The sequence below is a fragment of the Salvia splendens genome, chromosome 22 (genome assembly GCF_004379255.2).
Source record: "Salvia splendens isolate huo1 chromosome 22, SspV2, whole genome shotgun sequence".
Taxonomy (NCBI): Eukaryota; Viridiplantae; Streptophyta; class Magnoliopsida; order Lamiales; family Lamiaceae; genus Salvia; species Salvia splendens.
Window position 1 is genome coordinate 23258118 of NC_056053.1, and position 27300 is coordinate 23285417.

Sequence of the window (27300 nt, forward strand, 5' to 3'; positions counted from 1 at the left end):
TGAATATTTTGTGCGGCCTGATTGGATGAATTTCCATTTTCTCTGTAGGACCCATGAATTTTCATTGGATGGAATTTACTTGATAAATGTACTGATACACAGTTACACACTAAGGGCTCGTTTTGTAGCGTGGATTGGATATAGCATGATAATTAACTTGGGATTAAATTTTCAGGCTGAAAGATGGATAACATCTTGATAAGGTTTTTGTGAATTTGTTTTGTAGAATAGATATTGCTTAGGATTATTTCATAGATAAAACATGAAATGACAAATATACCCTCATTGCATATATAAATAAACAATTAGATGTGCAATTCACCTTACCGGTTCAATTATTTGCAACTCTACTTGCAAGTTTTAATTCTAATAATTATTCATCCATCTCTAATTAGAAGTTTAATTATAATAATTATTCATCCATCTCTAATTACAAGTTTAATTATAATAACTTTTTATTATCAGTTCTACTGGAATTCAAAGTAGCGACCATATTCCGTCTTAGTTAGTAATGGAAAAAAATCGAAAAAAATTCAGAATAATCAAGCATTAATTCAGAAAGAAATAAAAAGTTGGGTGAACATATTGTGGTGTTCTTTGCTTTTACAGTTTAACAAATTACAAATTAGAGAAGGCAAAGTGATGCATCACAAATTTGGAAACGAGAACCACTTTTACAGCTCTCGGATCAGCGAACAAATCTACAGAAAATTTAGGGAGGCTCATGATCTTAGAAGAGCTCATCACTGCCTCCAATTTGTGTAAAATTGTGCGGCAACAATGAATTTATAGAACACAAAGCTCAAGTCCAAAACAAATCATCTATCAATATCAGTGGAGTAAATGATGATTGAACAAATCTATTGAAACAATTTATAGAAAATCAAGGCTCGGATTTGGATTACCAACATCATCACCTCCTCAGATTTGCAAAAATTGAAGGAGATGACAGATGTAAGTGTGTCGGCGGTCGTGGAGAAAGGCGGCCACGCGCCAGCAACCACTACCACCGGAAACCTGCACTACAGTCGCCGGCCATTTTCGGCACAAAGGAGAGAGACGCATCGAATCTATGGAGAGAGAGAAAGAGGGAGGTAAGTGTATAGGCGGCGTGGAGAGGGCGGTCGTGCGCCGGCGACCACTACCACTGAACACTTGCACAACCATCGCGGGCCAAAGTATCGTGTTGAGAGAGTGGACTTCGTTGAGGGGGTAACAGAAAAGGAGAGAGAGAGGAGGTAAAAGAAAGGGCCTGGAGGGGAAATCTTGTTGAAACAGTGCATAAACCCACAAATTTTTTGGGATTAATTAACCAAGCCCAATAGTGAAAAATAGAACTATTCATGAGGGCCTGGCGGGCCGCCGGCTTTTTTTTCGGGCCTTGAGTTGTATTTATCCAAGCTACAAAACAGACGATTAACAATGATAATAAACCTTTTCCATGTTTATCCCATCTATAAAACATGCCTTAATAGTATTAGTTAGGGATTAAAAGTATAATAGCTCTCGGACCATCTCCAAGTGGAGAGGTAAACTAATATAACTACCATATTTACCTTTTTACATTAAAAATCATTGTCCAAGAAGAGAGGTATTTAAGAAGGTATTATACATTTTCCTATTTTGAAATGGTATCTTTACCTCTCCATTAATGGAATGGAGAGGTAAAATCTTATAACTACCATATTTGCCTTCTTTTCATGAAAAATCCTTCTCCAATGAAAAATGTATTTGAGAAGGTATTATACGTTATGTTTTTAATGCATTTTGTACTATTATTTTATTTTTAAAAAATAATTTATCTTTCTATATACCTTTTCCCTTTGGAATGCGTTACTTTTTAAAATGGTATATTTCACTTTTAATAAGAAGGTAAATACATAAGTTTATATTTTCTACATACCTTCTCTCATTGGAGATGTTCTCACAAGAGGAAAGAGGACAGAGAGCGTTTATTAAGGAGTTAGATAAAGACCAGTTTTTCTTACTGGTGTAAATTGTGCAGGTTATTTATTATCGGATCGATCCATTAATGACCCAACCATTAAGGTCTAATATTTCTTGTACTTTTTAGAAATTGATCTGGTGCACTATTTTAATTAGTAGTACTAGTTTAGGGTATTATGTAAAACCCAAATAATTAGCTAGAGTTTAGAATTTTACTGGCCGATTACCTAATTGATTACATAGGTAAAATTACAAAAGAAAAGTCAACAACAGTTGAGGGGCTGGGGTGTGCCCAAATTTCTCATTGTGATCGAGTTGGAGTTGGAGTTGGAGTTGGTCGTGAACTCATTCATCATGGCCCGGCTCTCTGGTTTTGGCCTCCTCAGTTTTGACCGGTTCCACATCCATACTTGCCTAAGTCATTATAAATATTTCACTCCATTCCATTCCCACCGCGTGGTGATGTGATAAATAAGCAACAAGTTGATAAATAAGGAACAAGTAAAACGCTGAGTTAACAAAAGTAAACGCGTTATTAGCCCAAACCCCAACCTTCATTTCAACATTCTCATTTATAAAAACCCACCCACCCACACACTTGTGTTCACAACCAGAATCATTTTATTCATCACTATTACTACAAACTAACATGTCTCTTCCCAAGCAAACATTAGATTCTCCCCAACTCAAAGCCAACCCACTTTCCCAAGCATGCCGGCGGTTCCTCACTCCCGCCCGCCGCGGAGCCATTGTTCGTGGAATCCTCTCCTCTTTCCTTGGCTGTCTCCTTCCCAACTAAACCATCTTTGTGATCATCGGAATAAATGTGTTCAAAAATATACCCAGCTGCTATAAGAATTTCATTGAATAACTTATGCTACTACTACTACTACTACTTTAGTTTGAGAGGTTGGGTTTGTAATCTTTTATTGTTCTCTCTTTTCGGAGTGGAGTGAGCTTTGTTGTATCGTTCGTGGTGTTGGTGGTTTTGAATAAATTCCGATGACAAAATTATTGGCACGAGACGAGCTCAACAATTTAGCATTACAAACCTTATTTGAATAAAAAAAAATCAACATCTCTTTTATAATGAGTATCGATATTTTTGATAAGTAAGGCAGTTATAGCCTTAAATTGATATCATTAATACTTATGATTTTAGTGTACTATATTTTAATAGATTAAACAATTTAATTTAATCTTATCAGCTACCGATAACATAAACCCGCGGCTCTAACTGAGTGCCCTAGCCGCTCATCGCCGCTGCGCTTAACAACTTTATTCAGCCGTAGTTGCGCCGCCTTCACCCTCTACTGGCGACATCCCGTTATTTTCGAGGTGAATTTTGTTGCTGAAAAGCAACAATTGAATAGATTGATGAAAACTGCGTTGTGATCAATATGATGTAAAATTTCCTAATTTCTGGAATATGAATCAAATAATAGAAGAAAGTTTTACAGTTAGATATCGCGGAGCTGTTGTGTTGATGGCGCACTGAAATTCCTTTTCAATTTGCAAAAAATTAGTTTTGGGAACTTATTACTTATTAGTGGTTTTGCTGAAACTTGATGGTTGAGTCCAGGCTTGTGAATTTTCATTGCTAACGAAATGCTCAAGAGAAATGAGTTTGATATTTGCAGTTTTGTGTCTCTGTGTTTGCAAAATATTCAATCTGCTGATACAGTATTTGTCAACTTTGTTGGACTGTATTCTACCATTTGTCTTAGTATCTAGCTCTAATAGTCATTAATTTCGGTGATTGTGCAAAAACTGATACAGATGAAGTACTTGTAGCCATTGAAATTGTAACGAGTCCGTTTGCTTGGCTTGGATTGGATGTAGGTGATAAGTTCTCATGCCTTTCTGATTCTTATGCTAATAAAATAACTGCATCGCCCTTAAGGTTAAGGACGTGTTTGCGTAGTTTAATTGCTAGCTCCTAAGTTTAATTTTTAACATATTTGCCCTGATTGAAACCTCTAAGGCTCTAACTCAGGATTTTTCATGCTTGAAGTCATCCCCAAACCAAACATCTCTTATCCATTCCGACGTGGCCAGCTGCCTTCTTGGGCAGCCATTGCTGAATTCGAATTATGTCTCCTAAAATATTTCTATTGGATTTAGCCAAAAAATATTTCACCGCAGGCATAGTTTGCCTCACGATTTCCGACCGTTATGCTAGCTTTACTGCTGTTCGTGGTTCGTCCATGTCTCCGACTTTCAATCCCCATACTGACAGTTCTACCGGAATTTCATTTGGTAAAATGTCTAATTCATTTTTCATAAATGTCCAATTCATTTTTCATCTCCCCTCAATTTGGGGCTTGATTGTGTGTTCGCTTGCAGATGACTACGTATTGGTTGAGAAATTCTGCCTTGTCAAGTACAAGTTCTCGCGTGGCGATGTCGTCGTTTTTCGGTAATTTTTTGTTTCTCGAGCGACATTATCATATTGTTTGATGTTCTTGTTTCAAATTTATAGGTGTTATTTTTTGGGGAAATGTTGATAAACAATATTTGTGCTGTTGAATTAATTCTTGGATTTGTAACATAGTTTCGTTAGACCTAAACATTGGTTTGGTGTTATCTGTTTTAAGAGGCATTATAGCTTTAATAAATTGCTGTAATTTGATGCAACACTTTGAATATGTAGAGTTTGATAATGGCTTTTAATCGATTTTTTTATCTGACTGCTGCTAATGTGTTCAGTACAATGCCATCTATGGTTCCTTCGAATACACCTGAATTACTTCATATGGTAAAGACATGAAGTTTTCCTCTTGAGCCTTTTTGTTGTCTTTGTAGGGGTTAGTATCCTAACTCGTGTTTTTCCATTTGTTCTAGTGCAGTTGTCAGCACTTGTTCATGCGATGAAGTGTTAAATTTCAATTAAATTCTTGCAGTTACTGATGCAGGATAGATTCGATCATAACACTAAGGGATCTTTTCTATGTCGTACAAAAGACAAGTATTTAATGATACATGCCTGATTAAGCATACTGCAGAAACTCAACAAATTATTATGTTATCTTGCATTCAATGTATTTCTTGCAAGATATTGGTGGTATGGTTGCTTATATGTTGACTGTGGACGTATCACAGAGCTCAAGATTTAGCTTGTGTCTAGAATCTTTTCATTAAAAATGAGCTTTTTGGTTGATGACGCGCTGTATTCTAAATAGTTGTGCATTATTTCATTCATATCACATAAGTCAATTGTCCATCTCTAACTGAAATGCAGTTCAAAGAGCCCCATTGATTAAGTTGGCTTATATAAAGATACTCAATTTGTTCTTTGTTTAAAATGACTAAGATTTACATATACTATGAAGTAGTAGTACAATATGCTTATTTATTTTAAGACTAACTTTCTTCTATGTTCACTTATGGGATGCCATGATGAATTCGTATATGTGTGTTTCTCTTTACAGTTCCCCAAGTAATTATAAGGAGAAAAACATAAAAAGAATCGTTGGCTTGCCAGGCGACTGGATTGATCTCCCTTCACTTGACACTGTGAGGGTTCCTGAAGGGCATTGCTGGGTTGTTGGGGATAACTCAGCTTGTAGCCTTGACTCAAGATCTTTTGGCCCGGTATGATGCTCGATATTTGTTATATGAACATATTTATATGTGTGTGTGTGTAAGTCGGTTTAGGAAGAATTAAGTCACAAGAGTGTCCCAGAAAGTGTTAAACTACAGAATTTGGACCATCTTGGTATCTTGCTTTTTGCTTTCTACCCTGTTAATGGGTGATTAACATTATATTTTCGATTAGTTAAGATATGTGCAGTGATGATTTCAGACTTGTATGCATATGTGTATTCGTCGTGTCCTAGCCTAGTATCCAGTGGCATCGTTGGTGTTTGGTTGTGTTTAGAATCGTGTATGATAGTTTGACGGGCTTTTGCCCCGTGAGATGGTTTGGAACGAGACTCTTAACTTCCGTCTCCCTAAATGTTGTGGCAGATTCCTCTGGGTTTGATTTGCGGGCGCATCACGCATACGGTCTGGCCTCCTCACAGAATTGGTGGAGTTAATAGCAGAACCCATGCATTGCCGCCGGTTCATGTTGAAGAATAAACTTTTCTTTTTTATTTCTTTATTTAACAAGGGAGGTTTTGATTCATTTATTGATACTAGTATTCTTCTGAATTTTCAGGATAAATCTCATTTGTTTCATTGTAAATTGGGAAATATACTTTGTTATAGCATTGAATACTTTACTACTAACATTAACTTTTTTTTATTATAACATTGCAGTGCGTGTATTGATTTTTGGGCAAATTTTGTGTAAAGTCGGAAATTTTTAAAGTAGTTTGGTTTTTCATGTTAATTTTAAATGTTGTATGAAAAGTCATGAATTTTATCGGACTGTGTGCATTTCCCATTCGAATCGACCCGATAGATTTCCGATGCAATTACTTATCCTACGCGGCGCGTCGGATGCGTGACTTGGCAAATTTCTACTAATTCTAATTATTTTCTTCCGTCTTTGCAATCTCTGACCCTAGACTTATCATTAACATACAAGTAGCACAAATGTAAACATATAAGTCAGAATTCAACATGCAAAATCGAAATAAACATACAAATCGAATTTAGCATAAAAGTAGTATTAATTCCACAATTTGAATTCAATCCCAAATTTGGCATTTTCCAAGTCACGCCTCGGGCGCGCCACGTAGGATAAGTTTGTGTCCGAAATCTATCGAGTCGGGTCTGATGGGAAATTTACACAATCTAGTAAAGTTCATGCTTTTCGTGCAACATTCAAAATTCACGGAAAAAACCAAATTATGCCGAAAATTCATGACTTAACAAGCAATTTACCCTTGATTTTTTTGTTCAAATTGATTACGTAAACATATGCAAACAGATACCATGTCGTTTTAAAGTTTCTATTAAAAGAAGTTGGCAATATTTAGTTTGACTTCGATAAATTAAAAAATATTATTGACTTTTTTACTTTATACTCCCTCTGTCCCACATAATTTAACCCAGTTTTCCATTTTGAGCCGTCCCACATAATTTGACTCATTTCACTTTTACCATTTTTGGTAGTAGACCCCACATTTCCACTAACTCATTCATACTCACATTTAATTATAAAACTAATATATAAAAGTGGGACTCACATTCCACTAACTTTTTCAACTCATTTTTCATTACATTTCTTAAAACTCGTGCCCGGTAAAAGTGTCCCAAATTATGTGGGACAGATGGAGTAGTATTTATATATATTAAAGTTTAATTTATTATTATTTTTTGTTTAGTTTGAAGTTAAAAAGAAAATGAACAAATTGAATTTTAACTTTTATAAAATAAAAAATGACAATATTAATTTTTAATATATCAAAATTAAACTAAATATATAAAGCAAAATAAGACATTGTAATCATGCGAAATAAATAATGCTATATGTGGTGTGATTTTAATTTTGTCTTTAAAATAAAATTTAATTTATACCCAAAATAACCCTCACACTGAGTGCCCTAAACCTTGCAGCCTCCGCGCGCCGCTCACCGCCAATTCAGCCGTAGTTGCGCCGCCTTGTAACGCCGCCTTCATCCTCCCGGCGACATCAAATACTCTGTAATCCTATCTATATCATGAAATTATAGAAAAGTTTTACAGTTAGATATCACGCAGCTGTGGTATTGATGCCGCATTGAAATTCCTTTGTCAATTTGCAGAAATTTAGTTTTTCGGAACTTATTAGTGGTTTTACTGAAGCTTGATGGTTGATTACATACTTCTGAATTTGCTGAAATTAAGGAAAATCTCTTGAAGAGAAATGAGCTTGCAAAGTTTGATATTTGCAGTTTTGTGTATCTAATTGAGGTGAATGCTTGTTTGCAAAATATCTCATTGAACTGTATTTACCCATTTTTTAGTATCCTGCTCTAATAGTCTTAATGTGGCTGATTGTGCAAAAACCGATACAGATGAAGTACTTAAAGCCACTGAAACTGTATCAAGAATTGTTGAAGTCAAGTGAGGTCAAACGAGGCCGTTTGCTTGGCTTGGATGTAGGTGATAAGTACATCGGCCTCTCTGTTTCTGATGCTAATAACATAACAGCATCGCCCTTAAGGTTAATGCTCCAGCTTGTCTGTTTCACAATTTACCCCCGAAAAGGACTCATAAGTTGTTTGCAAATATGCACATTCCATTTTATGTGATGTTGATTTTTGTTTGCCTGCAGTGTCCTTGTACGTAAAAGAACAAATATCGACCTGATATCTACTGATTTCCAGACTTTGGTGAGCATTCTTTATATTCTTGATTGATCATTCATTCATTTGGACTCTTGATTGATATAGATTAAATTAAATGCTAAACTTTTTTAGAAGGCTAATCGGGCAGTGTTTGTCTTCAGTAAATAGCAGATTTTGGTGCTACAACAGAATTTTCAGTTGTGATTTGCAACCATGATATATTGAAAGTAGTAATTTTAACATGTATGTGACGTTTGTGGAAGCTTGAGTCATTGATACGCTGGCATCTTCTTGCTATTGTTTATTCCCCTTTTACATGATTCACTGTTAGAGTTGTTTTCGTGTTTCTCAACTTTTTGCCATGAAATTATTGGTATAGTTATGTCTCCCTTGTGTGCTCAACTGATGATTCACATGCTGGTGTATATTATGTTTGCTGTTTATTTGTGTATTCACTATTCATGCAGATTTCCGGACTTTCCCTGGAAGGCTTTGTCATTGGCTATCCTTTCGACAGGCATAAGAGCAACCCAGATGTGCGTTGCCCTCATCTTGCACATCATGCTTACCTTATTTTTTCTCGCACTTCAATATTCCGTTTCTGAGTTTCAAATATGCAAATTATGCAGGCAGTGCAAGTGAAGCTTTTTATCGATGATCTCAATAAAACAGGGAAGTTTGAAGATTTAAAGTACACATTCTGGGATGAGTGCTTTACATCGAAGGTGAAAGCTTCTTGTTTCTGCTTTATTTATGGTTATTCACTGATAAAGGGTAATTTTTTTCGTGATTTGAGAAAATACTCATTTGCACAAGCTGAACCATTTAATTAATGAATGTTTCAGAATGTTGAGTTTCTCTTGAAGCCTTTGACATTACATCCAGTACAACTCAAGACAATTATGGACAAATTTGCTGCTGTGGGAATCCTTCAGGTATCAATCCAATCTCGCCTTTATATTTTTTAGTTACACAGGGTATGTTGCTGAACTGGATCATGTATATTTCTACTGCATAGATTTCATACGAATATTCTCGTAAAAAATAGTCATATCACGTTCCTTGCAAATTCTTGTCTATAAGTATTTGAAAGACAAGGACATGAAAGTCCTGTCTCAGAAGTCGGGGTCTAAATCAAGAAACTGAAATTATTCGTAGGAGCTGTATGTCGTAGTGAATATAGTTTTTGATAACTGGCAGGGTTACCTGGATTTTGCTAGCAGAAGTCGAGGTCTAAAAGAAACTGAAAATCTGCTTGATGAAAAAATTGACTGATGATCTCGACTCACGAACACTATAGAGTGGCAAAATCATACAATTTTTAGCACGTGGAGTGTTTTAATATCCACATATCTGTTGCTATTCCGAGTGAAATAATACATCAGCGTCCGACACCATATGGTTATCATACCTGTCTGTCGTTCTTTTTATCACGCGATGAAACGAGCCCTATATGTATGACTGTATGAGTCTTATGGTTTGCAGACCATGGTATTTAGATTACACATATTGTTGCTCACATCGCATGGTGTGATTTATCTATGTTGTATGATTTGCATTAATAAAATGTACTCTTTTTTGTGATATCTCATATCGATTGGACTATGATTAGTTCAAATGTTAGATGAGTATTTGTGAATGCAATTCCACCAATTGAATTTAGACCCAAGTGAGCCACAATAACTGACTTTGAGTTCTATGACTTAATTCATTTGTCAAACGTATGCACATAATAGTCATAGCCCATGACTTAAATAGGCTTAAAACTAAGTTATATGGAGTAGTAAATAATATCTCAAGAAAATATTCAAGTTCATTTCTGAATCCTGGGTGCTCTTTATTTTTGTTCTGCTTACAAATGATGGCAATTATATAATGATTATTTAATGACTAATGAGTTGTAATACATGTGACCTACTATACTATAAGCTCAATCTACTCACAATCGATATCTGACTTCACTTTATTGGATAGTGATAACTCGAGGAGGAGAATGACGTCACATCTTGGAACCTTAATTTATAGAATTTAAATATACATATATGGAAGCTTAATTTATAGATATTCAAATCACTTTTTTGACCCCAAAAAATCATGATAGAAAATCCACCACATTAACATTTTCTTTACAAAGTGCATGCTGCTGACGATGTGAAAGTGATAAGGGATATCATTACAATAAACTTTCTTTGGAATTTGTTATTTATTAGAACTTAAAATTTAATTGCAAAATTTTATGAACTTAGATCTAGTAGGTAGTAATTTTTTTACAAATTCGATGTTTTTCCCAAACTAAAACCAGTTGTGGAAAATTTAGTACGCATGAGAATTAAGTTCATGATTTTTACAATAAAGTAAAAAATAACAAATTCAACAATAGTTTGTAACTACAAGGATTAATAAACCTAATCATAACTCTATTGGTCACTTAAAAAGCAGTCAACATTAATTAACCAAAATAATTTAATACTTTGAAAGTTTGGAGTATTAGTGCCAACTATTAAACGCGGATTTGATATACATAAATTATGATATCAATACAAAAATTTAATTTGTTTTTTAAAAAATCGCATAAAAAATAGCAGAATACGACGAAAGAAAAGGCGTTGCGGAAAGCGACATATCGCACGGCTCATTTTCCCCCAAAACAATGACATATCCATTGTTTTATATGCTGATTATTTTAATTGTCTACCATATATAATTATGTCCAAATTTGTTTGCTACCAATAATTTCCACGAGTCATGATTTTTAAATATAATGTCTTCGACGTAACATGGTTCAATTTAATTCTATTTTTGATTGATTACACTAAAATTTAAGGTATAATAGGAATCGAAATGTAAGTGCGTCCCCACATGAAAAAAAGTTGGTGCAAATAAATAATCCTATATTCACAACCACTCCAATTAATATGAATAGTAGTAGTAGTAGTATTTAATGTCAACATTTCTTGGTTTAATTTTCTTGGACCGGCCTATATCACTGATGAATAATAAACTTTTTTGTTATTAATAATAATTCTTGTGGACTAAGTGCTAATTCTAAACTTAATTAGTTTTAATATGTGAATTCATTTATAAGGCCACATCTTTATTTCAAATTCATTCTTCTAATTAATGGGCACAACTAGACACATACTAAATTTTTTAACAAAATTTTAAAATACTCCACATCTTCAAAATTTAATAATTAACAATAAATAATTTCAAATAAAATAAATGATTTTGGGCTGTGACATCATATGAAGATTTGTTCGTATCTAACTAGACTATATATCAACAATGGAAGGATTACAACCTTCTTTTTTGGAAAATTAAGTCAAAAGTCCACATTGGATGCTTCTATATAATCATATATATCGATCTGTGAGTACTCTATAATTTAGATACCCCCATTTATTAATTTAAATCCATTATCAATATAAGATTAATTTATTTAGTTTTTTTTTGCCATGCCAAGTCTCTTTCTTTCCTTGTCATTTTATTGGTTGGATTGGAGCAATTAATAGACAAAACAAAGACAAACAAAAAGGATTTTCCACTTTCCAATGTTTGGGGTAGATGTTAAATGCATGCTGAAGAAAAATTATAATATTATATTTTCACCCTTAATTCTGTTATACAAAAATTTGTGATTGCAAGCAATCTATATACATAAATTTTCTTCCAAACGCATTAATTATCACATCCCACCTTCCCACCATTTCAAGCAATATATTCATTCATAAATGGAGAGAGTTTTGCATGAAAAAGTCAATTGTCTAATTTTCAAGTCACAATATTCATTATTATCATTTTGCTTCCCCCATTTAAAGCTCAACCTATTTCTCAGAAATTAAATGACGAAATGTGTACTAATACTATTAATTTAGCTTTATATCATAGCTTTAATAATTATGAGTTCATAGCCTTCTTAAGTCCTTATGTTTAGCATTTTTTTCGTTTATCCCCTTTAAATTAATTTATTTTTCAACAAATATCCTCAACTTTGCAATTTGCTTTATTTTTTCCCAGTAAAAGTGATCCAATAGATATCTATTACGATGTTAAATCCATTATAAATTATGACAATAAGTAAAGTTAATCATAAATAAATGTTACGTTAATAAGTAGAGTACCTATTATGTAATTTAAATTTTACTATTATTAACTATTGCAAAAAAACATCAATTTTTTTTTTGCAAAAATTAGAAAGAAAATACTAGTAATACTTTTTGCACTAAAAGGTTTGAAAGTGGTGTCGATATTATAAAGTGGTTTTAAGCTCGAGGTTTATTTTTTAAACCGTCCCTAAGATGATTTATATATAGTTCATCTAGAAACCATTTTGTAGTTCACAATTTGATGCAACTTTAACTTCAAGAAATATATTAAATCGCATAATAAATGTAACTGTACCAAAAATATACTCCATACTAGTAGGATTTTCGAGCAAAAACAGTACTATTGCTTGTATTTTCGAGCAATAAAATAAATCGCATAAAGAAAGATATAGTGTAGTATTTTCGAGCAATAACTAGAACCGACTAAAAATTTCTTAAGTAACATAAAAAAGGCAATTTCAACTCCCTTTTCACTCGTGGTCATGCTAGAAATGATCGATGATCTGAAAAATGATTCCATCACAATGAATATTGACAATTGTATTTGTTTGGATGTACATATTATTTGATTACTAGTACTAAGTTATTTTTTATTTAATTTTATATTTTTGCAATTTAAAATTCACATACGATATCGATTATAGTACTCCTATATTCTAAAATAATAAGAATATTTTTACTACTATCAAAATTGAAAAATAAAGATTATCCAAACTTCTAAATCCTGATTTTCTTCAAAATTTTGCAATTAAGTCAACTCTCTCTCTCTCTCTACAGGCATGCTGCTGTGCTGTTATTACTATCTTTGAAGGCCAGCAAAATAACGGCATATTCACTCTCCCATTTTCAAACACATTTACACAGAAATCCTCAAAATTGGATAAAAACAAGCCAGTATTTCGTTAATCTGCATTTCCCAGATGAAAATCTACCCATCTAACTCCCCCCACGCTTTCTCCTTCAACCAAATTCCTCCCCTTTCTCCATAAAAATACAATCTTTCCGCCAATTTCTACCCTAATCCGATGGTGGCGGCGAAGATAATGAGGTGGAGGCCATGGCCGCCTCTAATTTCGAGGAAATTCGAGGTCAGGCTCCGCGTCGGGAGCCTAGAGTGCGGGGATTACGACAAGGAAAATAATGGTGGGCTCGCGGTTGAGATCAGGTGGAAAGGGCACAAGCTTTCGTTGGGCTCCTTCAGGAGGAGTGTGAGGAGGAATTGCACTCGGGAGGAGACGGTGAAGAGGGTCGATGAGCCAAACGGCGCCGTTTTGGTGGAGTGGGATGAAGAGTTTCGCAATGTTTGTAGCCTTTCTGGGCATAAGGAGAATGTGTTTCATCCTTGGGAGATCAGCTTCAGTGTTTTGCAAGTGAGTTACTTTTCCCCCCCTTTCTTCAATTCAAGATTTTAGGTTTCTGATTTGTGTTCTTGAATTTCTTTGGGATTTTTGTTTTGGCGATGATTTTTTTTCCCTCAATTAGTGGATTGCCCTTTTCTTTTTAGTTTGTGAGAAAGAGGGAATCAGGATGTTGTTTGAGATATTGACAATCTGATAAAAGATGAACTTTTTATGGGTTATCTAAGTTTGTAGTTGTAGCATTATCTCTGTATGGTTATGATTTTCCCCCAAATTCCTCAGATTTGTGAGGATTGCCTTGAGTGATTCAGCTTTTATAAGTTTAGTTGGAGGATATTCATAACTTAGATGAGTTTTTTTCAATAAAAATTCAAACTAGACTTGTGTATATATTCTCGTTCTAGCATCATCTGTGGAGCCCTTTCGTTGCTTCATATTCATGTATATTTTCTGAATGAGGCGACAATTCACTAACTCAATTCTCTGTGTGGTGTTTTTCTGTGCGATTATGAGCTGTTACCTGTTTTGGTGGGATCTACAATCTTAGTATGAGTTTTCCTGTTTGTTGTTTAAAAGTTTGAGTTGTTAATTCTAGTTGGTTGTTTCTGTCGAAACTCTTAAAATCTATCAATCTGAGGGTTGAACGTCTTAACAAATCGGGTAACCTGAATCTTTCAAGTCAATGAAGGTGAAAGTGATTATGAGAATCAATGTTTTTTACTAAATATAGACTAGACTACTTACCAATAGCAAATAATAATGTTTTCGATTTCTGTTCTGCCCTTTTTCTGCAACCAAAGCCTTATTTCTCAATGTTGTTAAAAGTTAGGTTCTACAATTTTCTACTTCAAGGAACCCTTGGGAACTTTTGTTGGCTTGGCTGACTATGATTTATGATAGAGAACTGTGCTTTATAACTTTTGTTGTGCATCAGGGCCTGAGTCAAGGGGCGAAGAACAAGGTATCAATTCTCGGTTCAGCGTCCTTGAACCTTGCTGAATATGCTTCCAAGACTGAGGAGCACCTTGAAGTCAAGATTCCTTTAACTGTTTCCGGCATTCTGGTTGAGAGTCGTCCTATGCTCTGTGTAAGTAGTTGTACTATTTATGTTAGGACCATAAAGATGTGGACAGTGTTCCGTCTCTTGATTAACTCTTTTGTTCGTTGCACACATTAGTGACGTTAAATCTTTCACCTGTCTTGCAGTTGTCTTTCAGCTTTCTGGAGCTTATAGACGTGCAGGAAGCAGCGGCTGTGGTGCCAAGTGCAGTAATGTCTCCTCCGTCTCCTCTAGCATCTGGAGAAACTTGTGCTACAGAGAAAGACGAGGTTTCTGCTCTTAAAGCCGGTCTGAGGAAGGTAAAAATATTCACAGAGTACGTTTCGACTCATAGGGCTAAGAAGGCTTGCCGAGAGGAGGAAGGTAGTGAAGAAAGGAGCTCTGCCAAGAGTGAGGAGGGTGAATATGCTTACTCTTTTGACTCAGATTCACTTGATGAATATGAGGAAGGGGAACCTAATGAAGCAAAGGAGGATTCTTCAGTTAGGAAATCATTTAGCTATGGTACATTGGCTTTTGCCAACTATGCAGGTGTATCGTGTTATTCGAGTGATAGAATCAATAATGAGGATTTGATTTACTACAGCAACAGACGTAAATCAGATGTTGGTTGCTCTCATGTTGAGGATATAGCATCAGATATCCCTGAGCAGACATCAATTCAGAACTCCAAACGTAGTATTTTGCCATGGAGAAAGAGGAAACTGAGTTTCAGATCTCCTAAAGCTAAAGGAGAACCGTTACTTAAGAAGTCTTATGGAGAAGAAGGAGGTGATGATATAGACTTTGATCGCAGGCAGCTCAGTTCTGATGAAGGGGCCTCATTGGGGGTAAGATATCCAATACTTCCCTGGTACCTTAACAAAAGTTATAAGAAGGCGGCGACAACAAAAGTTCTTTGCTTTTTTGTTATGTACAACAAAAATATGATAATAGGATCTTCTGTTTTCTTCCTGTTTTGATTATCCACAATTCTGATTATGATTGAAAGACCAACCAAAGCAAGATTTTACGCGATACAATCTTCCTTTGGCACTCTTGAATACAAAATTTTCAGGAGAAGTAACAAGCATATCCATTTTTTGCAGTGGCATAGAACTGATGAAGAGTCGAATACAAATCGGACATCAGTTTCCGAGTTTGGCGATGATAGTTTTGCTGTTGGCACGTGGGAGCAGAAAGAAATAACAAGCCGGGATGGTCATCTGAAGATCCAAACAGAGGTGTTCTTTGCTTCGATAGATCAAAGAAGCGAAAGGGCTGCAGGACAAAGCGCTTGCACAGCACTAGTTGCTGTTATCGCTGATTGGTTGCACGACAGTCACAACCTCATGCCCATCAAGTCGCAGTTCGACACATTAATCAGAGACGGCTCCCTGGAATGGAGAAACCTCTGCGAGAAGGAAACTTACAGGGAGCGGTTCCCTGATAAGCACTTTGATCTGGAGACGGTCATCCAAGCTCAAATCCGCCGTCTCTGTGTTGTTCCCGAGAAGTCATTCATTGGATTCTTCCATCCCGAGGAGGGGGATTTCGATTTTCTGCATGGAGCTATGTCGTTTGACAGTATATGGGATGAGATCACTGCCTGTTCGGCAAGCAATGGCGAGGCCCCTGTTTTCATTGTCAGCTGGAATGATCACTTCTTCATCCTCAAGGTCGACAGCGATGCTTACTATATCATCGACACATTAGGGGAGCGACTGCACGAGGGGTGCAACCAGGCTTACATGCTGAAATTCGACACGAACACCACTATCTTCAAACTGCCAGATACTAGTCAATCATCAGAAGAAAAACCTGTTTCCGAGCAACTTGTGAACTCTGAAGAAAGTGCCCCAGTGACAGGAAACACAGGGGACGACCACGGACAGGAAGAAGGCGTTGTTTGTCAAGGTAAAGAGTCGTGCAAAGAATACATAAAGAGTTTCTTGGCAGCAATCCCAATAAGGGAACTGCAGGCAGATATGAAGAAAGGCTTGCCCCTATCGACACCTCTCTATCACCGGCTGCAGATAGAGTTTCACTTCACTCAGGCGGAGGAGCAGTTGGCGTCCTCGGCTCCTGCAATGGAAGTCGCGACGTGCGCTACCCAAGAAGTCTGCTAGAAAACTGGTAACTGTGATTATGGCTAACTTTGTTTTTCCTTTTTAGAAGCTTAGTTTTGGGATGAATTTGGCAGCAAAAGAGCATCCATTTCACCATCTTTGGTCTAGTATGTATAAGTGTAACCATCTTTCTTGTAAAATCAAGTGTTTCCGCAACTTAATTTGGTTAAGCTAATGTAGCTTCTTTTGTAGTGCCTAATTTTGGGTTATACTTTAGTTTTGTGACTTTTTCTGATGGAAGGTGTGACATCTTTTTCATTTTATAGTTAGGTATCTAATCTTGTGGCTTTATTTGATAGAATTTTGTGTGATCATTGAATTGGTAGACAAGCTTTAGTGCAAATTATACCACATGATTAGTATTGGGGCATAGTAATGAGTGGGATAAAGGGAAGGAATTGGGGTATGATTGAATGATGAAATGATGGGCCTAAGCTTCAACAAAATTATAAAGGTCTGGTTTATTTAAAAAGGTTGTTGGAAAAAGTTAGTCGATCTTTTGAATATTGGTAATCACATATTTGGTGGATAAAAATCATTCATAATATTAAATGCCTTGGCCTCACATGGGTGGGGTTCATAACTACTCCATTTTACATTTGTTGTTGTTTATTGTTAAAATAGTTAAACACACAATTCAAAATTGAATAAACAATAAAATGTAGCTCAGCTCAGTTGGTAAGAAATTTCTCCACCCATTTAATAAATAGGAGGTTTGAGTTATCATAGAGTAAACAATGAACTATTATTATTTTATTTAAAAAGGGAAAAAATTGCAAAATTGATTTATGAGCTTTTTGGACAATATTTGATATAGTTTCTATGAAATTGACTCGACAAGTAAATTAAACATACAATATAGCATTATGAAAATGAAGAATAGAAAGGAGAAAAAACTGAATATACATATCCTGGTTGGGCCAAAGACCACTAGTAAATTCACTATATTAGCAATCAATTGTTATGAATTTATGATTTCTCGAGAATTGTTGGATTTGGAGTACATCGAAATGTACATAAAATTTGAATAGCTCAAAGGTATACCGATGTGACAATAAAATTGTTATATGCTTATGTAATTTTTTGCTCGTGATATTATCGGTCCTCTATTGGACATTCAAAATAGTGCAAACTGCCATCTTATATGGTGATTAATATTTTACTACAGATTTTGTAATAACAATGTTAAGTACACTTATTTGTATGACAAAATATTCTATACATAGAAACAGATCTAGAAAATGAAACTCGTGAGATCAAATATTGTGATAAAGGCCGCCAACAACGTTGGAAGGCAAAGTGGTTCAACGACAGTGTCTTACAGTGGATGGCAGACGAAGAACGAAAGTGAACCTCAACCCTAAAGGAAAAGATCACCATGAAATCGATACAAAAGGTTGCGCAATTTTTGGCACAGTAGGATTGATCGACCACCGATCCCACCTGGATCCGCCACTGACTATTCGTACATCGTACATGTTGTAGCTAATGCTAATTATTTGAAAATAATTAGGTGGAAGATATCAATAGCCCTTTAACTTGCATATTAGTTCAAACTTTCATGACTATAATTATTCATCAGCTCATGTGGATACAAACTAGAGTTTGGATATACACATAGCTAAACCTTTGTACAAAATTATTCCAATCAGTTAAAACTAATTAAACCACATAACAAAGTAATTAACCACTTATTAACCAACGTGACAAAGTGTGCACTTAACCAACCCATTCTCATTACAATCGGGGCACCTCGCACGTGCCCCGTTCGCCACATTAACCCTCCTGCTCCCGTTGCACGTGCCACACAGCAGGAAGGTCATACCCCCGCATGCCCCACAGGGGCGTGCGGAGGGGGCCAAAGGTATACCTTGCAGCATAGCCCGCAACATCCCGTTATCGTGCAGCCCAACAACCTCGTCCGCCCCTCCCACGTATTTCCCCCTAACGAAGAGCCTCGGGGGGACCACCCTGCCTCCTAGGATCCCCCAGAGCTCCTCGCGATACTCCATGTGCATCGACACGTCCCTCTCCGAATACACAACCCTAAAACTCCCCAAGAGGACCTTGATCGTCTTGCAATCCTCGAAGGTCTTCCTGATCCCCCTTAGGCTCGTGGTGTAGAGCACCACCGAGGAATCCGATGCTTCTTGCTTCGGACGTGGTTGCTCGTCTTCGTGTTGTGGCATGGTTGGCGAGACTGAGGCTTGGTTTGTCCAAGTAGGGGAGGTGTTGGAGATTTTCTTGAGTTTTCTTAGCATGATTTTCATTGTTTTGGTTTAGGATTTGATGACTAAGTGAAGAGGGGATGGATGTAGAGGGATGAGACTAGTTGATTGTGGAGGAGTGATGAAGTATATATTTCATATTGGGAGAAAGTGTTGTATGTTTTTGTCCAACTTGTTATGTGCCACAGCTATGGCCTAAGAGTGGCCTACTTGTGGTGATGAGCTTGTGTTTAAAGGCTAGCTAGGTACATGAGTGATGAGTTGTATGTACCCTCCTAACATTTTACGAGGGCTAAGTATAATCTCATTCATTGAAGCGTACCTGACACATGAAAGAGAGACCAACTATAGCTTAAGGGTGACCTAGCTAGTTCTTGGTGAGCTTGTGGTTAAAGGCTAAGTACATGAGTTCTATGTACCATGCTAGCATTTTTTAGATCTAGTTTTTGCTACTAGTGTTATATACTATGATGCCTACTTGCTAGCATTTGGCTCGAGCATGGTACCAACTCTGATATCATGTTAGATTTTACAAGGCTAGGTACGATCTTATTCATTGATTCATATCTGATACGTGAACGAGAAGATGCTCTATTTTTTACTTCACATTTTCGATATGGGACAACTACATGCCTTTTGTTAGTACATTTTTATAGTTTAATTGCACGAAAGCAAGGTCACATAGAAATAGAGATACAATCCAAAATGGAGCGAATGGAAATAATTCTTTTTGTGGTTTATAGGTTATGGCACAGAAGAAGAAAGTAGAAGATATACAAGATAATTTGGAATATTCTGAGGAAGTCGTCTCCCTCTTTCTTGCTTGATTGTTGGAAAGTAAAACAATTTTTTATCACTTTTCAAAAAAATTTAATCATGTATTTAAAAGATGGATTGTTGCAAGAAACCCTTTTCGATAAAACTGCACGCCAATCAGAAAGCTCCACGTGGATGATCGAAGGGCGTAGGGGTAATTTCGATCAATAGGGTGGTGGGGATGAAGTGAAGGGGAGACAAGGAGTGCCATAGTTGATAATTGAAGCACAAAGGGAGAGCAAAAGCAACCTTCTTTTTCTCAATTCAAATTTTCGACTTTGTGGGTATAAAGCAACTATGATTGAAGCTTTTTTGGTACAAGGCCATGAGGCATGTCCACCAATTTTCAACCCTTCCAACTAACTAACATATACAAATATACATTTTGCAAGTCCAATCACAATCACCAATCAATAACAATGGCGGATGATCTTAGGGGCTAGAGTCGGAGGCCGACCCCTCTAGGCTGTCGGGAGGCCCTGATTTTCTCCTTAGGGTTGGCCGGAAATGTCATGGTCGGCCCCGATTAACATAATTTTTTTGTGATTTCTATGTGTATATATGTGTGGTGAGTTGCATAGAACAAAAAGAATTAAGATAGAGAGACCTAATATGTTCATCTCTTTATTACTGCATATTTTGGTCTTGAAATTAGGGTTTTATAAATTGAAATATTGGGTATGGTTATATTTTAAATAAATGGTTACACTGAAGCTATTTACTTATTAGTTGCCCTAATTCAAAAAATTTAGGATTTTGGCTAATTAAAGGGGTCTCTAGATTAATCGAATTATATTCAATAGATTCTGATAATCTGTTAAATTCATACGTGCACTTTTGATTTCACTGATTAGATATATATTTTGGATTTGAATTTATAGAATGATAGACCATCAAATTATTCGAATTTATTTCAAAATAATACTGTAACACATAAGTTAAGACTACCTTATTATAGGATATGAACCAAAATGAAAAACAAGCTACGCGAAGTGACTTGATGGAATACTTGTTCAAGTATCGTTAATATTCCCCCCGTCCCACTCAAGATGACCACATTCTTGAGTGACACGAGATTTTAGGAAGAACTGTTAGGTGAAATAAAGTAAAAAGGAAAAAGGTAGCTAAATATGCTAATGAGGAGAAGGAGAGATGATGTTATTTCCAAAATTGGAAAGTGGCTATCTTGATAGGGACAAATAAAAAAGAAAAAGGTGGTCATCTTAAATGGGACAGAGGGTCTTGCTTTGGGTTAGTAGAATTATGATTAAACCCGAAACTTGTAATTTACTTATTGCTTGAGTAATCAACGTTTAATTGGGTTCACGCGTCGATGGATAGTAGCACAATTGAACTCGAGAGGATTCCCTATAAATAAAAATGTCATGCTAAATTTCGTAACACATATTTACCACCCTTCAATTAAACTAAAATTTACTCCTAGCCTGATGTTCAGATTCAACTACCATTTGTGTAGTATTAAATCTGACTTTCGTAGCCTTCTAACGATACAAGCCACACCTCCAATCTAATTCATAAATATAGATGAAATGAGTTGTTACAAATGTGTCGTGATCTAAATATGTAGTAAAACATTTAAATGTCTTCTCTATGGATAGTTCACTGCCAATTTAAAAAGGGGAGAATTGAAATTAAACAATTAAGACAATTAGTACTTTTTCTGAATAATTGTTTTCTTCTGTTATATTGCAAGGGAAGTTATTCAGAAATTATAAGTGAGAAAGCAAAAGAAAATGGATGAACGATGCTAGACTAATTATACAGACTGTTAATTAATTAGTACTACTTCATTTAGATTTCAGACCATAATTGTGATCATTATGATTTATGACCAAAAGAACAAACTCTATGAAGCTTTCCGTTATGACCTAGGATTCTGTAAATCACACTTTACAGGTACAAAATAAACAAATAAATCATTAAATAAATAAATAGATAAGCATGATGTTTATTTGATTGAAGACAAACTTGACCTACTAAATTGATTGATGATAATCTTTCACCAACAGATACATCAAACGCCCAACGTTAATTTCGAAATGCCATAATGTTTGATTTTTTATTAATACTATATACATATATTGTTTTTATAAAATAGTATACAATGGTTTTAGTTAATTTTCCACGTACTAATGTCAATGTGATGATTGGAATGTTGATGTGGAAAATATGACAGTTTTTCGATACATAAAAAAGCTCTAATCATCTCGGTGAGCAATGATCAGATTCACAATAAACTCCAAGCCACGACAAAGTGAAACAGAAAGTAGAATCAAAACAAAATTTGAAGATTTAGAGTCATTACTCTTTTGGTTTGAGCATTTCTTGTTATAAAAGATATGAAGTACTCCCTCCGTCTACAAATAGGAGTTCCATTTTTCCATTTTAGTCCGTCCGTGAATAGGAGTCTCGGTTTACTTTTACCATAAATGGTAATAAGGTCACACCTTCAACTAACTCACTCCACCCACATTTCATTTAAAACTAATATATACAAATGGGACCCTTATTCCACTAACTTTTTTCCACCCACTTTTCTTAATATTTCTTAAAACTCGTGCCGTCAAGGAATGAGACTCCTAATGGCGGATGAAGTAAATAAAATCGGAAAATAAATAGAAGACATATTAGAATATTTGAATAGTTATGCACCTGATTCCAACATATCTTGAAAAAAATACTTTTGCTTACTATAAGTGTAACGTATCTATTTACAATCAACACATTTAATTTGACTTGTCACACCACTTACAATCAACACATTTAATTTGACTTGTCATACCACTTGAAATTACTATACTATACAATTTCTTATGATCGAAAATTTGAGCATATATCTTCTATTTCCATTTTGACAAATAAGACTCTTGCAAACTCCTCAAGAGTCAAGAAATTATTTGACAAGATTTCATATTCTCAAGAAAATAATTCCAACCTAATATAGTTATCGCTTAGTATCAATCTACTCCCGCTGTTCATGAAATGTTGTCCACTTTTGTCATTTCGATCTTCTCAATTTCCATTAACTTTCTACACTCACATTCTATTATAAACTAAGAGTAGTGGAGTATATAAATGTGGAACCTACATTTCACTAATTTTTTCCACTCACTTTTCTTCACATTTCATAAAACGCACACCGAGTCACGAAATATGGACAACATTTCGCGGACGGAGGGAGTATAAGAATTGGACCTTAACCCTAGCATACTGTCACGCCCGCATTTTCTAAGGATAGAAAACACGGTTGATCGCGACTAGGGGAGGGTTAAAGAAGCGGGGAAGAAAGGGGAAATCAACACAACTCAACCATAGCCCGAAACAAATGGGAATAGCTCGAATAAAATCAGAGTATCTCAACAATCAACAACTCAAAAGAAACAATATTTAGCGATACAAGAACTCAAAAGAAAGACAACTACTTAGCGGAAGCATTTCGAGAGAAGGAATATGCCACGTGTGAAGACATGACACATTCTAAACACTTAATTTCTTCAACGGTCTTGCTCAACACCCACCGCACCCGTCACGCTCAACCTGCAATTTTTAAAAGAAAAGCAGGGCTGAGTACTTGATGCACTCAGTGGACTCATGCCGAAAACATTTTATAAAAAGTATTTATCATGCCACCATTGAGTGACCTCGGGTTTTAACTTTGAAAATGCCCGAGACACTAAAATCATTTCCATTGTAAAATTCGGTTGATCAACCATTTTCCCATAGCTATCTACCATATCTGATCCATTGATGACAAGGAATGTGGCCACATCCCAAGTCACTAGACCGGCCGACCCAAAAGACGGCTCACGATCTCCATAGGTGTACACTAGCCTGAATAGGGACTCACTCCCTAGACAGACCCGAATTCGATTATCCATTGATGGCAAAAGCCACATCAGATAGGTTCCATAGAATAAAACAAAACACGGCATGACAAATATTCATATCATTTTCACATAAAAATATACTTTGGGCATTGCCCTTATTTAAAAAGAAAGCCCACCTCGTTCGTTTAATTTTTATGATTCCTTACTTCGACTTCAAATTGATTCGCGGAGAATTCCCTTCCTTAAGTCCATGCTTCCCGTCTTTCAATTATTGCTGAGGCTGCCCAAGCTTGACCCAACAAAATGAATACTCCAGCCCACTTAATTCTTTAACAACTTGGCCCAAATGAAGTATTTGATACAATAGCCCAACTAAAAAAAATATATCTTCCTGAGGCCCAATCTTTTTTTAAAAAAAACCATAGGCCCAAATCCTTATTTTCTTCCCCCATTGTACACGCCCATCTTCTTCTCTCCCAACCTCTCTCTATTTCTCTCTCTCCCGTCTCCATCTATCTCTCGACACCACGTCTCGAATTTCTCCCAACCCGTCGCTCCTCCAACTCCGCCAGCCACCGCTGTCGATTCGTACTCGGCGTCCAGCCACCGCCGCCGTTGCGGTCTGCACAGGGTCGTCGCTGCTTCTCGCCGCCATCACCGTCTGCACAGAGCCATCGGCTGCTGTTCGCCGCTGCTCCGTCTATCTGTCGTCGTCCAGCCGATCTCTCCCTCCATCTCCGGTGCACTCTCTCTCGTCGACAAATTGAACAGTTTCTCCCAAATTTTCCGTCGCTCCGATTTGCCGCCGTCTGTCATCACTGTTGGAGCGGAGGTGACCCAGCCGTCGCGGTTCACGCTGCTGCTGCCGCTGGTTGCCGTAGATGCGGTGTCTCAGCCGCCAGACTCTCCGACCTCGGGTACGTGCCGACGGGAAGTCATCCAGGCACGCCGGCTCTGTTCCTCCGTCATCACTCGACTGCTCGCACAGGCCGACTTGTTCGGCAACCACCGTTTCTCATCGCTTCAGCCTCGAAACAACTCCGAACAACTCTCGAAATTCTTTGTTGCAAAGAGTTGCCGGAAAAATAATTTGGGGAACTCTCGGCTCTCTTCCTATAACTATTTCTTCTCAACTTTGTGGAAGGAAGAAAATACGGCAGAAAGGATGTTGAATTCGCAGTGTGCCTCTTTTGTTTGTTTTGGAGGAATGAGAAAACTGCATTGTGTGGTTGAAGTAAATATACGGACATATTTTGGTTGGAGATTTTGCTGGGATGTGGGCATGCATCTTTAAACGTGGGAAAAAAAAGGGGTGGGATATGGCTGGGTAGTTAGTTTCAATCAATATTAACTATGATTGATAACGTTTATTTATATATTTTTATTTATTTCATTTGTAGATTACGGAGAAGGAAAATCTCTGCAGAATCTTTAATTAGAATTTAAATTAATACAGCTTGGTGACTAAGTCAACAGAATCAAATATTTAATTAGATTAATTTAACTTTTTTTTCTCTTTTTTTTCCGGGTGTTACAATCTACCCATCTTAACAAAAATTTCGTCCCGAAATTTGCTTACGTCCTTCGAATATAGAATTTCTCCATCATCTCGTCTTCCAAGCAGCTTCGCCATATCGTTTAATTAACATTGTAGTTGAAAGTCTCACGCTGCCACTTTTAATAAATTACGCGAGATTCGACTATATTAAATTAAATCGCGCACTTCGCATCATCCCTCCTTGTCTTGCACGCTCTTTTGCGTTTGGACATTTCGTCTTTGCTATCTTCCACTTCTTGAAATCTTCCTCGTATTCTTTTTGTTCTTGTCGTTCAGGGAAAACGTAGGAAATAGTAAAATAGTTCGCACATCAAGCTTGCTCCAACGTTTCGCGCCATTTCAAGGAAAAGTTTCATGGTCCACCGGCCTCCATTCGCACTCTCGATCTCCTTGCCTCGTCGTGCCTTGACAAATTAGGGGTTCACCCCAAACTTTCAGATTCTCGTTCGTTTTTGGCACTCGGGAAAGTGATCGATTATTTCAACTTAAAACTACGGTTCGCGCATACACAATCTAGTCTACAACATAAGCACTCTATGTTCGCAACATACTTCATCATCTCACATCTCAACATCTACCACAATTAACGTCATTTATACCACAAGATAAATACACAACATTTTCACATCTCATAGCTAAACACTTTCGCACTTCACATTTGCATTCATAAAATTTTGACACAAAGGCTTTCTTCAAACTCTTTCACACTTTCCTAAAATTTCCACATATCACTTTTAAAGTAAAAGTTTTGACTCAAAACTAAAATATACTTTCGCATCAACTTTCATCCATCGTATAAAACACTCCATTGAATAACGCATCATACTTTGCACCTCATAACATAAATATCATCATACTTCCATAGCTCAATTTTCCAAACGAAAAAGTTAAAACTATTTTTCTCGAAACTCAAAATTTTTTTCGAACAAATCATAAACACAGTATTTTCCATTGATCAAATCTTTTCATAAATGATAAGTCACCCCATTACAAGACATACATCTTTTTATCACTATAGATTTTCATCTTCTCACAAAACACACATATACTTTTTTTTTCAACCATAGCTCCTCTATCCCATTGTAAAACATATTTTGTATTCATAACCATAGCTCTTCTATCCCATTGTAACACATACTTTGTTTTAATAACCATAGCTCTTCTATCCCATTGTAAAACATACTCTTTTTTTTCATAACCATAGCTTCTCATCTCCTTTCCTGAAAACTTTCTCATAAAAATTTTCATAAAAATAAATTACCTCTTTCTTGATTGAGCGTGGCGAAGCGGGATGTTGAGCCTTCAATACACAATTATTATTTTATCTTCTTTTATTAATTATTTTAGTCTAGCGAACAAGTCTAGACTAAGACTGAAAAAGACTCTCGGGTCCAGAGCGGAAAGAAAAATGGCTCTGATACCACTTTGTCACGCCCGCATTTTCTAAGGATAGAAAACACGGTTGATCGCGACTAGGGGAGGGTTAAAGAAGCGGGGAAGAAAGGGGAAATCAACACAACTCAACCATAGCCCGAAACAAATGGGAATAGCTCGAATAAAATCAGAGTATCTCAACAATCAACAACTCAAAAGAAACAATATTTAGCGATACAAGAACTCAAAAGAAAGACAACTACTTAGCGGAAGCATTTCGAGAGAAGGAATATGCCACGTGTGAAGACATGACACATTCTAAACACTTAATTTCTTCAACGGTCTTGCTCAACACCCACCGCACCCGTCACGCTCAACCTGCAATTTTTAAAAGAAAAGCAGGGCTGAGTACTTGATGCACTCAGTGGACTCATGCCGAAAACATTTTATAAAAAGTATTTATCATGCCACCATTGAGTGACCTCGGGTTTTAACTTTGAAAATGCCCGAGACACTAAAATCATTTCCATTGTAAAATTCGGTTGATCAACCATTTTCCCATAGCTATCTACCATATCTGATCCATTGATGACAAGGAATGTGGCCACATCCCAAGTCACTAGACCGGCCGACCCAAAAGACGGCTCACGATCTCCATAGGTGTACACTAGCCTGA

General features: G+C 36.3%; 4 protein-coding genes across 12 annotated transcripts; 3 read left to right on the top strand and 1 right to left on the bottom strand.

Moving 5' to 3' along the window:
- The first annotated feature begins 2571 nt into the window (after positions 1-2571).
- LOC121785942 (mitochondrial inner membrane protease subunit 2) lies at positions 2572-6261 on the top strand. Of its 8 annotated transcripts, none has more exons than XM_042184431.1 (6): positions 2572-3285; positions 3727-3789; positions 3962-4206; positions 4294-4366; positions 5379-5541; positions 5917-6261. In XM_042184431.1, exons 3-6 carry the CDS (start codon positions 4041-4043, stop codon positions 6028-6030), a joined length of 516 nt encoding a protein of 171 aa, XP_042040365.1. In that variant the 5' UTR covers positions 2572-3285; positions 3727-3789; positions 3962-4040; the 3' UTR covers positions 6031-6261. The 8 variants fall into 8 exon arrangements, with proteins under 8 accessions (XP_042040365.1, XP_042040362.1, XP_042040363.1 ...); XM_042184428.1 differs by having other exon boundaries at positions 3727-3785; positions 3944-4206; XM_042184429.1 differs by having other exon boundaries at positions 3727-3785.
- A 1125-nt stretch (positions 6262-7386) lies between these two features.
- Positions 7387-9754, top strand: LOC121788077 (putative pre-16S rRNA nuclease). 2 transcript variants are annotated; one of them, XM_042186948.1, is made up of 8 exons: positions 7387-7542; positions 7644-7791; positions 7896-8044; positions 8156-8213; positions 8636-8704; positions 8798-8893; positions 9014-9103; positions 9369-9754. In XM_042186948.1, exons 3-8 carry the CDS (start codon positions 7896-7898, stop codon positions 9441-9443), a joined length of 537 nt encoding a protein of 178 aa, XP_042042882.1. In that variant the 5' UTR covers positions 7387-7542; positions 7644-7791; the 3' UTR covers positions 9444-9754. The 2 variants fall into 2 exon arrangements, with proteins under 2 accessions (XP_042042882.1, XP_042042883.1); XM_042186949.1 differs by lacking the exon at positions 7644-7791 and having other exon boundaries at positions 7399-7542.
- Positions 9755-13035: 3281 nt separating this feature from the next.
- On the top strand, positions 13036-16999 carry LOC121788090. The gene is made up of 4 exons (XM_042186964.1): positions 13036-13644; positions 14567-14719; positions 14839-15522; positions 15781-16999. The coding sequence occupies exons 1-4, from the start codon at positions 13300-13302 to the stop codon at positions 16798-16800; spliced, it is 2202 nt and encodes a 733-aa protein (XP_042042898.1). The 5' UTR covers positions 13036-13299; the 3' UTR covers positions 16801-16999.
- Positions 17000-18494: 1495 nt separating this feature from the next.
- Positions 18495-18989, bottom strand: LOC121786944 (uncharacterized protein At5g39865-like). The gene has a single exon (XM_042185536.1). It carries the CDS (start codon positions 18987-18989, stop codon positions 18495-18497), a length of 495 nt encoding a protein of 164 aa, XP_042041470.1.
- Positions 18990-27300: the final 8311 nt, after the last annotated feature.

Coding starts and splice junctions, on each gene's coding strand:
- LOC121785942 (XM_042184424.1), top strand. CDS start 4,041: ATGTCTCCTAAAATATTTCTATTGGATTTAGCCAAAAAATATTTCACC. Junction 4,207..4,293: donor TTCTACCGGAATTTCATTTG/GTAAAATGTCTA, acceptor GTTCGCTTGCAG/ATGACTACGTATTGGTTGAG. Junction 5,542..5,916: donor ACTCAAGATCTTTTGGCCCG/GTATGATGCTCG, acceptor ATGTTGTGGCAG/ATTCCTCTGGGTTTGATTTG.
- LOC121788077 (XM_042186948.1), top strand. CDS start 7,896: ATGAAGTACTTAAAGCCACTGAAACTGTATCAAGAATTGTTGAAGTCA. Junction 8,705..8,797: donor GGCATAAGAGCAACCCAGAT/GTGCGTTGCCCT, acceptor CAAATTATGCAG/GCAGTGCAAGTGAAGCTTTT. Junction 9,104..9,368: donor CTGCTGTGGGAATCCTTCAG/GTATCAATCCAA, acceptor GATAACTGGCAG/GGTTACCTGGATTTTGCTAG.
- LOC121788090 (XM_042186964.1), top strand. CDS start 13,300: ATGGTGGCGGCGAAGATAATGAGGTGGAGGCCATGGCCGCCTCTAATT. Junction 14,720..14,838: donor AGAGTCGTCCTATGCTCTGT/GTAAGTAGTTGT, acceptor CCTGTCTTGCAG/TTGTCTTTCAGCTTTCTGGA. Junction 15,523..15,780: donor ATGAAGGGGCCTCATTGGGG/GTAAGATATCCA, acceptor CATTTTTTGCAG/TGGCATAGAACTGATGAAGA.
- LOC121786944 (XM_042185536.1), bottom strand. CDS start 18,989: ATGCCACAACACGAAGACGAGCAACCACGTCCGAAGCAAGAAGCATCG.